At 42.6% G+C, this 11,995-nt stretch overlaps 1 protein-coding gene across 5 annotated transcripts; it reads left to right on the top strand.

Moving 5' to 3' along the window:
• Positions 1–1,693: 1,693 nt before the first annotated feature.
• Positions 1,694–11,285, top strand: LOC124299754 (eyes absent homolog 4). Of its 5 annotated transcripts, none has more exons than XM_046753091.1 (10): positions 1,694–2,128; positions 6,604–6,708; positions 7,082–7,203; positions 7,423–7,585; positions 8,086–8,266; positions 8,443–8,578; positions 8,769–8,858; positions 9,026–9,300; positions 9,539–9,995; positions 10,097–11,285. In XM_046753091.1, exons 3-10 carry the CDS (start codon positions 7,092–7,094, stop codon positions 10,276–10,278), a joined length of 1,596 nt encoding a protein of 531 aa, XP_046609047.1. In that variant the 5' UTR covers positions 1,694–2,128; positions 6,604–6,708; positions 7,082–7,091; the 3' UTR covers positions 10,279–11,285. The 5 variants fall into 5 exon arrangements, with proteins under 5 accessions (XP_046609047.1, XP_046609048.1, XP_046609046.1 ...); XM_046753092.1 differs by having other exon boundaries at positions 6,594–6,708; XM_046753090.1 differs by lacking the exon at positions 6,604–6,708.
• Positions 11,286–11,995: the final 710 nt, after the last annotated feature.

Here is an 11,995-nt window from a genome sequence, read left to right as displayed (position 1 = left end):
AGAGAAAGAAGAATTGAAAATTATTATAATCACCCCTGAAGTGAAAAGTTGCGTTATCGCTAGTATCTCGACGTTACAAGGCTTAGAGAATCACCTCCAACTATTTTCTGCTGAATACCTGGGTATATATGCGAGGAATTTTTTAACCAACGACATCTGTAGAACGATTTTCAACGGATTTTAACGATTTAGGTCTCAATCGACGCAGCTTTTCTTAAATTAGAACAGACTAAATATTGTATACGATCAGCCTAGAAGTTTTCGAATTATTTGAGTAACAAAGTAAAAAAATGTTTCAAAATCAAATTTGTTAGGCTATGTTTTATGGGCTCAAATCGCATCCCGGCGAAAAGTATTTAGGGTAGCCGCATCAAAATCAGCGAAATTAATTACTGGTTTGTCAGTGTAAAATCTATGCAATGACGTGCAAACACCAGGCAAGATATGGCGAATATTCAATTGAATCGGTATAAAACCACACGGAACTGACAGGAGATAACGCCTCGATCTGTAGTACGATTGTTTATGTATTCTAGCATCGCGCCATGACTTATACTCGACAGGGTGCAATGGAATAACGTTGTGCCTACACCGAAGAACATACACGGGCCTTCGCCCCTCATCTCGTGGTCCAAAAATCATTAATTAATTCCCTTCCCAAGGGGAGCAGTGTAGCCCGCAGCCCCAGGCAGTGTGCGGAATGGTAATCTGACGTAAGCACTGCACAGTGTTTCTCCTTTCCGACCCCATGGGCCGTAAGCAGGATGCACATTCGCCTATAATCGTGAGTAAAAAACGCCTGCATCACCCATAGTTTGCAAGAAAGCCCCTAATCCGTTGCACGCAGCAGCCACTTTGCAATTGCTTGTATATAAGTTGTTTAGAAATAGCAAGCCTACGACGGGCTGGCTTTGCAGTCTGCCCGCCAAGCGATGCGCGTCTAATCTTTAAATCTCTTAATCCCTTAATCTCCGAATCTCCCTAATCACCGACCCACTCGTATACGCCGTGAAATTCCTCGAAGCCGAAAAAATCCCGGCGTTTATAATCCGTCAGGATTCATCCTGTGCCCGACCCGCGTCGCTCAAACGAACCAAAAAATTACCGCTTGCGGTTCACCGAGCTTTCAGCGCTCACCTGCGTCGCATTTGTGCCAACGTTATACATATAGTAAACACAATGCAAAAGCTCGAGCTAGATGTGGGGAAACACGTACATCGATAGATGAAGAAGACGTGCAGATCGCCGTTTCTCCGGAATATCCCGGCGTGGGGACGAGGGTCCCGACCTTTACGCCTATACCCGGGGTTTTGCGGGTCGGCGGGGGCGTGAAACGGGGTGTTAGGTGTTAATAATCGAAAGAACGAAGTGCAGCGGGGGGCATCCGCAGGTCGACGTAACGCCAAGCGAGTGACAATTATTCTAATAAGATGATGCCTCCCCCCTTTCCCGGCGTCCGTTCCACCGGCCGTCGGCGTCCTCGTCGACCCTCGAGGGTCCCCCTCCACCCCCGGCACCCCTCGCGCTGACCCTCTTCGTCGGGGCCATCCTCCGTCCTTCTCGCACGGCTCTCGGGACCCCGTCTCTCTCCGATTAACGGTGAACGAGAGAGAGAGAGGAGAGAGGAGAGACCACGTGACTACGGAGCGGGGGTGGCAGGCGACATTTCGCATGCTCAGAACTCCACAGGCTGCAGCAGCATCACACTCGGCCGAGCCGATAGAATCCACGCAGCAGGAGCGAGTACGATTCGAGGCCGGGGAGCGCGTTGTGTTCCGGATCGGTATAATTCGGCCCCGAGAAGTACGGGGCGGGTATCGATAGAGGGATAAATTTTTTTTTTAAAAACACTAGCTTCGTATCGTTTTATACCCACGCGCCCGTATCGCCGCTCCGCAAGCACACCCTCTGAAACGGGAATGTTTCGCTTCAACCCTTGCGAAGGGACCTGACGTCGTCCTCCTCGTCTCGGGATTCCACATCCTCATCGCGGAGGCGTCGCCGCTGACATCCACGGCCGGCAATTGCGGTGTGAAAAAAAAGTGTGTGCACCGGATGGCGGCGAGGATGGTGGTTGTGCCAAAGTTTTAATTGGATTACCAAGGCTCGCCGACTACGGAGAACCAAGGTTAGAGACGATTGAGTGATTAGACGAGAATCAAACAACCCCCGCGAGTCCTAGTTGCAAACTCTCCGCGAAATATAATTAATATCGTACCTTAGCCGATCGACGATTCGCTCTTACCCTTCGTTCTTATCGTGTATCCTGCAGTCAGTCAGATTCATCTCCGGTTTGTACGAACCACGAATCGAATTACAAACACGATTCTCTCGCGTACTCGATGTTCGTACTGACGTTGCACTGACGACCTTTGTGCAACTGTGTAAACTCATTTTCCATCGTCGATGACAAACGATTATCAACACCTACTGCGGCATGTGGTGTATTTGTATAATTGAGGCAACGATGTCTCAATCCTGTTCCATCGACGTGACTGTTGAAATTCCGAGCCTCGGTACGTACACCTATTCGAAGTTACTACACGTGCAGAAATATCGAAATCGGTATGCTGTTTTGAACAAATAGTTATCGTCTGTCGTTTGCATGTTTTTGCTAAAATTTTAACTAACCAAGGAGTTATGTAATTATGAGCGCAAAATTTGCCCAGCTGCAGTTACGTGTTATATCGTGCAATCCTACGGACGTGGAATATTTCAATGTGTATCGTAATCTAAACGACGCCGACGTCACGTGCATAATTGATTGTCATTCGCAGCAAGCTAGATAATAATAAGTAAAAGACGCCGTTGAGGCACAGTACGCGATGCGTGTACATACCTACATATGCGGGGGAATTTGATGATCGATAACGTACGTCAACAGGTAGATGGCAAACAATACTTAGAAATGTTAGAGTTAAGATATTTTTCGGTTAACAGCGGTTATCGAGTCCTGAAAAATTCTCGGGTCAGGTAAATATTATTACAGTATCTGTACGACACGTGCATTCGAGACACTTGAAACTCAAGTGCCATCTCTGTGAAAATAGAAATACGTAGAAATTATGCCAGTGTCGACCCTGGGTTCAAATAGTCCGCGTGTTACTGACAATTAAAAACTTTGAACCGCTTATTTGGTCATGTGTAACTCATTGTGCCTCCCAGTTTACCTCGTCAACGCTAATACGTTTTAATTGGTAAAGAGAACAATCGCACTAGCATATACAAGTAACGAGGCGCTAGCTCTCTCGTTGCACTATAACTCTGAGAGTTTACAATAAAAAATTTTCGCCTGCCACAGTATAGGTATATTCGCCGATCATTTAATAAAACTTGAAAATACATTGTCACACTTTGTTCCACCTGATTCGATTCTCGCCAAACGGTCTCCGACGATTTTAATTACTTTATTATTGGTCTTCCACGCAATCGGTAATTCAAAAAACATACACCTTCAATGCATGAATAGCTGAATTTAATTTTGGAAGAAACGGCATGATTTATAATCGCATACAATTAACGTATACCTAAATTAGTTTCGTAATTGTTATACCTCCGGTTTGTATCAGAGAGAAAAATTCAGACCCAAATGCTTGTAGCGTGAGTACATTTCTGTGCTTTGTAATAGTATAAGTTTGACCGCAGCTCATGCAGGCTTGGCGATCAGCTATGCATTTCAAAGTTTCACTAGAATTTATGAGGGAAAATTTTGAGCGTGTCGAAGGGCTTTGTATTGTTCCCCGTACAAAGAAACTGCAAAAGTTGTTTAATTACGTATTAAAACGGTATTTTTGGCGTAGCGGTATGTTTAATTTACGTTGTCTAGGCCTACAAGCTCAAATGTGCTGCATGTGTTTTTGCACGTTGCGTAAAGTGACAAATTTTCGACGAAATGAAAAAAGAACCAAAAAAAAAAAAAAAAAAACTAAGCGAAGGTTGGCCCGGTCTTGCGGGTGACATCCGAAGTCACGGGGGATTTTCTTTGTTCTTTGTCCCCGACCGCCGGGCTGCATAAAGCTTCGGCATGTAAAAAAGAAAATAAAATAAATGGGAGAGAAAAAACGACTTTCCATCAAAAAACACGAGCGGCGGTATAAAACGGGTTAAGCTATACGTAGTACAGGATATTCTGAATCCTGATTCGAATCTCAGTTGTACCGACGGGTCGATAGTCACGGAGATAGATACGAAATAATTAGTGGTAGGGACGCGTGTAGAATGCGCTTTTTGGCAGAATTTAATAAATCGTTACAGCCATCTTCACACCGACTCAAAGACAAGCCAGTGTCGCATGCGTTTTGCTATTCATCACCGTTGCAGGTCACACTGCTGACAAACCCTCCGCAGCTCTAAGCACTTTTTCTTGATAAAGAAATAACCCGCTCATATTTATTTGAGGTATGTGGATGCACGTATCTACTTGCATAGAGTGGTAAGTTCCATGCAGCGTAAACCTCGACTGCACCGTGTATCGTGATCGCAATATACATTACAGGCTCCAAACGTTTTATTAGTACGAAGAGAGTTATCCCATCGCGGTAATTTTATACATGATCCTATGGCAATGAACCATCGAATGTAAACATAAATGGGCACTTTAATTATGGTTATAGATACGGTGTGATTGAATCCTTATTCATTTGATTTGGTATAATTTTACCACTAGTCGAATTCACTCGTTCCACGATTATACGATACAACGGTTAGTGCAAGATGTGTAAATCGAGTGAATTTCATTTTTGGGAGAAAAATAATGAAGCAGAGAGAAATATCCATTACATTTTGTAAAATAATCCAACAAGTCTACTTATATATTGAAAAAAGCTCACTCATCACTTGAACTAGTGTTTGAATTTTGCGATTCACAGTGGCGATATTCTTCCGCTAAAAATTGTTATTGAAGAGCATCGTTTCTTTTATTACCTTGGCGTATAAGAAGTAACTTCCGCACTGACAAATCAAAGTGGACGATTGAATTCGCGCTGAACGATATATGCAGTCAAAGTGTAATCGCGTAACCGGCTACACTACAGCGGCACTAAATTTCTTCAAGGAACGTATCGAGTTTCAAAAAACTTTGTGAGTCATCACATGCGGCTGCGCAACGGACAACCACTGTTAGCTGAAAAAGTTTACACCTTCTCCGGCACAGAATGAAATAAACAATCCGTGCACCTACATATGCGAGAGATCGGATATATAGTGCAGTCAAATATCATTTCGCACTCGTGGAAAAGTTTATTGTTCCTGCATGTTGGACTGGCATTCATTGTCTTACTTGTAAAATACAGGTTTTTAGATTCTGTTAACAATTTCGTCAACGTACGTAGAAATTATTCTGAATTTATTCACGAGTTTTGTGGAAAATCTCTGCACATTGACGTGCAAATTAAAGTTCATCACGAGACTCCCGAATACATTTGACTTTTAATTATTGGAACCCTAGAATTGCAGATATTTTTGTAGCTCGAACCCTTTCTAGGTATACAATAATTCTAGAATTCTCTGTAAAAACTATCAAAGAATTTTACAAACTGTTCCAATTCCCACGTATAAAAAACTTCGAAGGACGACAGACTTTCCCTTGTGTCCATCGAACGTCTTTTTCGTCTAATTTTCTTGATTCCAACAAAGCATTAATCTAATTCTCGGAAATTTCTGCCATCCTAACTTGTACGATATTGACGTACGTGTAATAAATTCACTATACCTGTGCCGAAACGCATATGCATATTGAAACGACGATACCGGTTTTGTTGCTAAGAATCACTTCGCCACGGGACTTCGCCGCGGGATTCGCGATCTTCTCGCGTAGCATACGAAAATAAGCCCACCGATTTGCGGTTCTTCGACAGGAAGTCCGGGCACATTGGTCCTGCCTAATCTGATCCGACATGACAATCCATATAAACTACAATTACATCCATGTATAATACAAAAAAAATTTCCCTGCACCCTTACGCTCACATCCAACGTGCAAAAATTTCGATCTTAAGAGGTGGATATTCCAAAGTGCAGGGACTGCCGGTTCTGGCACGGAATTAAAGACCGGGCCTCTTATCCATTCCCCAGGCAAGCACTGGACTGTGCTTATCTAATCGCGACTGCTTAGTCTGGGTGTCTAATTAATTGTCGACGTTGCGAAAAGTGGCCAGCTCTTGAGTATTCTTCGCGAGAACGCTGCGGTCTGTATATAAAGAGTGCGTATTTAAAATCTTTATTTAAACACGGACAACTGAACACTTTTCATAAACGCTACACTGTAACTTTTTTTTACAGGTACGTGAGGTTGATTCTGTACCTTCGTACCTACCGAGTTTGAGCTCGTTTCGGCAGGAATGCTAAGCTTGACTCAGAAAGAAGTAGCTTTTTTGTGGTTTACAAACGACGCATCGCTCTAGCATTTATTAATTGAACATGACTTTAATTCTTGTTGGGTAAAGGTGTCGAGTGTACAGAAAATCGGGACGTAACAAAAGCTTCGATATCGTAACCGTGAAGATGGAATTTCCGGGGTTACATATATCTATCATGATTTCTGACACAAAATCGCACTTTTAAGGCTCGAGGAAAAACTTGATGTGCAGTATTAGGTGTTCGCAGGTAGGAAAGGCGGAGCGCAGCGTAGACAGTGACCTGGCAACATGAAAAATACGTAACATAAACGCAGCGAAAGGCAGTTTCATTGGCTCGCCAGGAACGATCTTGGTACGCCTCCACCGTACCTTGCCACCTCCCAGACACGCAATTGGCCGCCAATAATGAATTTTTGAGTACCCTCCAGCAGGCAGTGCATCGGCTATCTCTCCGATACCCTAACTATGCCTGCAGGCGCACCTCGGCTTGGCGGTCGCTTTACGGAATCCATAAAGTCCGGGATCCACATTGACCACTTCATCATAAGATATTTCCTGGAATATATGAGAAGAGATTTAAAACAATTCGCATCGTGCATATCGGGAGAGTCATACAGTCCACAACTGTTGATTTTACTCGTATACAAGGGAATCCGGTCTGCGGATCGAAGTTTCAAATCTTTCATTCGACAAGTATACCGGTATAATATGCGCTTATGTTCCAGATAAGGTGATATGTTAACCGAAGACAATGATCCCACGAAACCGGCCGGGGTTCTAGACAATGCTGGCAACGTGTCTTCGTCAACGGAAGCCTCCGTCCAGCATCCGCGCACCACGAACAATGGTAGATAAAATCTTTGGCCCCCTACGTTTCTTTCTTCGCCGCACGGAGGGCGTTCTTAAATCTCAATCGGCACTGAAGAATCGCATCTTGGATGACACCTGCACCCCTATATCGATAATCCGAATAAAATAGATAACAGAACAAATGATCCTTGAAGTAATCAAGTTACAACAACAAGTTTACATGTGAAGCGGTGCGTAACAGCGCGAAATTTTCCAGACACCGAGGTCAAAAACGAGGTCCAAGAGTGCCCGGAAAGCGACAACGTTCCGGGGGGTGAACTTTACATCGATGAAAGTGCCGAAGACAAGGAAGAGTATCCTGACTCCATGGAGAAGGCCGACTACAGTTCGTTGTACGGAGCAAATCAATATTACAACAGGCACGTTGCGTGTGTTTCGTCATTACTATATACTTATGTTTCTCAACGAGGTTTTAATAATCCAGGCCGCCTTGCATTGCATTCTCAACATTATGCCTCAAGTTACGAGACAGATCGCTCCGAGTCCGCTGCTACACGCACGCGTAATACAATAAACAGTATCTATACTGTACGAATGTGCATAAGTTTCACTCGACTCGACGCTCGATCGATCCGTGACACTTGACTCTCCAACGCTGAATCTTGCACAAACATTATAACGGAGTCTCAAGCCGCTTGAAAGCATGATAGATATAAAAATTTTGCAATACTCCTGCTCGTCTTATTGAATTCGCACGAACCTTGGTGCTGTAGGATCGACGGTTTGGCCAAAATGAGTGATCGTTTCTTGTTCTTATGGCTAAATTTTGGCACTGCGAGATACGAAAATTATTCGATTAGATTTTTGGAGAAAAATTTCGAAAGATCAGAGGTGATTAACCAACCGGCGATACTTTCAGCTTGTACAATTCACCGAGTTACGGGACAACAACGAGCTCGAAAAATACTTCGCTGCAGAGTTCCTACCTGAGCTCGTACACCGCCCCTGGTGCTATGGCTCAGTACTCGAGCTATGCAGGCTACAACAGTGGATCCACCACATTTCCATCTGTCGGGCAAAATATATCGTCGGCATCCCAAGTACGTATCGCAATTAAGGACGAAGGATCCTGAATTGTCTTGTCGGAAAATCGAACAGCGTTGCGTCGGATGTGACGTCGATTCCCCCCCTTCGGCACAAATTGTTTCACGAACAATAATATCCGGTAGAACGATGTTCGCATGCATTTTTTATTTTTTATGCATTTGTATTTTAGAAATTAGACTACAGCGCTTACAGCAGCACCCTTTACGGAAATGATAGAGTTCCACTGCAGTATTCCGGATACTATCCAATGCCTGGCTATCACACGACACCCCCGTCATTCAACATTAGCAATTTAAATTTCACAGGTACGACACAATGATTTGTCATTTAAAGGAAATTAATATACATTTCTTAATGCGGTGTGTATCATCGAGGAATGATTTAGTTTAAAATTAGTAATAAGCCGGTTCTTTATCGAGTACAGTTTCAATCTGGCTTCATTGTGACCTGCGTGTTTCGCAAAAGCTGACAATTTATTTTGGGTTTTATTTCAAGACGACTCTTCGAAATCGGCGCTTACTTTGGACCCGCCATCTCACGAAACCAACGATCTTAGCACCACGCGGGAAACCACCAGCGTGGAGGGTAATTACATTTTGTTATTACGTCTACAACGATTGTACCGAGCATAAATCGTTGAGGATTATTGAAAAATCGAGTAAGAATTTGGAAACGTAGGTGTAATTATCCCGTACGCCGCGTTTACCTGCCATGTGAGGGGGGAGGGTAATGAAAGAGGATATTTAACACAGGGGCGACGGCGAAGCCCTGCAGACGCGGAAGACGGCAGAGCGGAAGCGGAAACAGTATCGGTTCCGCGGACACGACGGAAGCCGGGCCGGACCGGATATTCATCTGGGACCTGGACGAAACCATAGTTGTATTCCACTCTCTGCTTACCGGACAATTCGCGACGAAGCATGGAAAAGACGCGCCGCTGTTGGCCCAGCTCGCTTATCGGATGGAGGAAATGATCTACAACTTGGCCGACACGCATTTCTTTTTCAATGACGTCGAGGTGAGTGCTGTGAGTAAATATTTTTGTTTCGTATGCCTGTCCTAATTACGTTAAACCCGTCGCATTAAATTTGATGTGAATATTTATTACAAAGAAAATCTGATGGAAATGTGGGTAAATTACGGCAGACATTTTTCAACACAATTTCAATCTGACAAATACGCAGGGAACTTGACGGATTCCGGTGAACCGCGGACGTTATACTTTGAAGTTCGAGACATAAGAGATATGTTTTTGATATTTGCAGGACTGTGATCAGGTCCATGTAGACGACGTGTCGTCGGATGACAACGGGCAAGACTTGTCGTCGTACAACTTTGCCACCGACGGTTTTCAGTGCGCATCGGCCAACAACGGTATATGTCTGGCTTCCGGCGTCAGAGGAGGCGTCGACTGGATGAGAAAATTGGCCTTTCGCTATCGGAAGATCAAAGAAATTTACTGTAATTATCGAAACAACGTGGGCGGTCTTCTCGGGGCTGCCAAGCGAGAACAGTGGCTTCAGTTGAGGACGGAAATTGAATTATTGACCGACAATTGGCTGACTTCCGCCGTAAAATGTTTGAATTTAATAAACAAGAGGAGTCACTGCATCAACATATTGGTAACCACTACCCAACTCGTACCAGCCTTATCAAAAGTACTTCTATTCGGAATCGGGGGAATATTTCCCATAGAGAACATTTATTCAGCGACAAAAATTGGTAAGATAAAACGATACTATGTGGCGAGTGGCGAGTTTCAAATACCATCGCCATTTTCGAGATTAGGGCAAACGGGACAATTTCCAGTAAAAATTTTTCAGGAAAGGAGAGCTGCTTCGGTCGAGTTGTGGCCAGATTTGGACGCAGATGTACGTACGTTGTGATCGGCGACGGATCTGACGAAGAAACGGCTGCCCGGGCGCACAATTTTCCGTTTTGGCGTATCAACAGTCATTCCGACACCCAGGCGTTGTACAACGCTCTGGAAATGGGCTTTCTATAAAATAGAAAAGATATATTGAAGATTATTTTAATAAACAATGCCATTGATCAACGGTGTCGCTAGTCAAGATGCACCTTCGCTAACTGATCGGAGAGTACCGAAATTGGCAAAGGTATTTCATATTTCTATTCGCGGCTAGCCGCAGTTCTGCAATAATTTCGTAGATACATTATTTACCTCATTTTCTGGACAAATTTTACTAGAAATATTGTTTTACCGACACTCGACGGTAATTAAAATTTTTTTTTCGAATCACAAACGTAATAAAAAAAAAAAATTAACAAAGAGAAAAAAAATGTAAATACTGTTCGAAAATCCAACAGTCACTTTTTCCCGGCCTCCTCTACACTCATTGCAAGTAAAACATTTTGAATCCGCTGTTGAATTTTCTGCTCTCCTTTCTTACCAGCGAGGTAATCATCTTTTCTAGAACCTGGAATATCATTCCTATTATGTATTTGTTATACGTACTATATACGATGCATATCGGGGATCGCGCGTCCTCGAAACTCGGCCAAATTAACCAATAATCGGATGTACGCGATGTATTGGTCCAGGGTCCACAAGTGATAGAAAACGAAAGTAAACAATTAAATTATATCTATAATTATATGAAAATTTTTAAACGAAACAAACATTAGCGAGCTTCTGTGTGTGTGTATAGATATGAAATGTTGAGGGAAAAATATGAAAAAAGATGTAAGGTGTCATTTAAATGTACTTAACTAGACATGTAGCAATTATTATTGAGTGTATACGATATAAATAACAAACGGAGAAGAGGCCAGTCAGCATTGAACGCCTCTCAGCAATCAAAGTGCTGTTTGTGCATTTTGAAATCTCCGAAAAGTTTCTCAACTTTTGTTGAACTAACTAAATGCTGGTGAGTATACTTGTTCCATTATCCATGGCGATGATGCAAAACAAAAAAAATACCCTGCTTAAGGCACGACCGTACAGTCGAACATACATGTGTCCCGGTTTACAGACACTCCAAATTTTCGTCTTTAAAAAAAAAAACAATAAACAAATATACGAACGATAATGATGAAAAATGGTAAACATCTGAGAAATCCTCAGGACGCCTTAATAGAAATATTTTCGTGCCAAATTTGCGTACATGAATATTGAAATATACCCCACATTTTCTAAACGCGTAGCAAAAAATATTAAATTAATAACTCATGTTCGTTCCACAAGGCATTACGAATTTTACAGCGGCCTAAGAGTATAAAATGGATGATAAATGCGATAAGTGCGTAACGTAATATTCTACACGACAGTTTTGTCCTTAAATATAGAGTATTCCAGCGTATCGAATGTAACATACTGAAAGAAATTAGCACTGCAACGTGTAGCATGTAACGAGGATGACTTTTCGTCTAATCTACAGTCGTGCCTGAAGAAATTACTGACCTACTTTGTTATTTCTACATTAATAATGAAAGAAAAGATTTTCCATTTCTACATTCCGCTAGCACAAATTAATTGTGCACAATATATTGATATCCCGACAGTGTTACGCTTAATTTGTGCGAAACCAATGCGCGATTTTGTATTGATCGTTTACCTGAAATGTATTTATCTTCGTTGTATGTTGTAGAATTTAAGATAAAGTTACATATAAAGCACAAAAGATGCCCATGTTCACGTCAAATATAGTATAATTGAATAAGCGAATAAACTCATATTTTTTTATACCTTCACAGATCATACG

The sequence above is a fragment of the Neodiprion virginianus genome, chromosome 3, assembly GCF_021901495.1.
Source record: "Neodiprion virginianus isolate iyNeoVirg1 chromosome 3, iyNeoVirg1.1, whole genome shotgun sequence".
Lineage (NCBI taxonomy): Eukaryota > Metazoa > Arthropoda > Insecta > Hymenoptera > Diprionidae > Neodiprion > Neodiprion virginianus.
The sequence above is the reverse complement of the archived record's forward strand: the minus strand, read 5'-3'. Positions and strand labels throughout refer to the sequence as shown.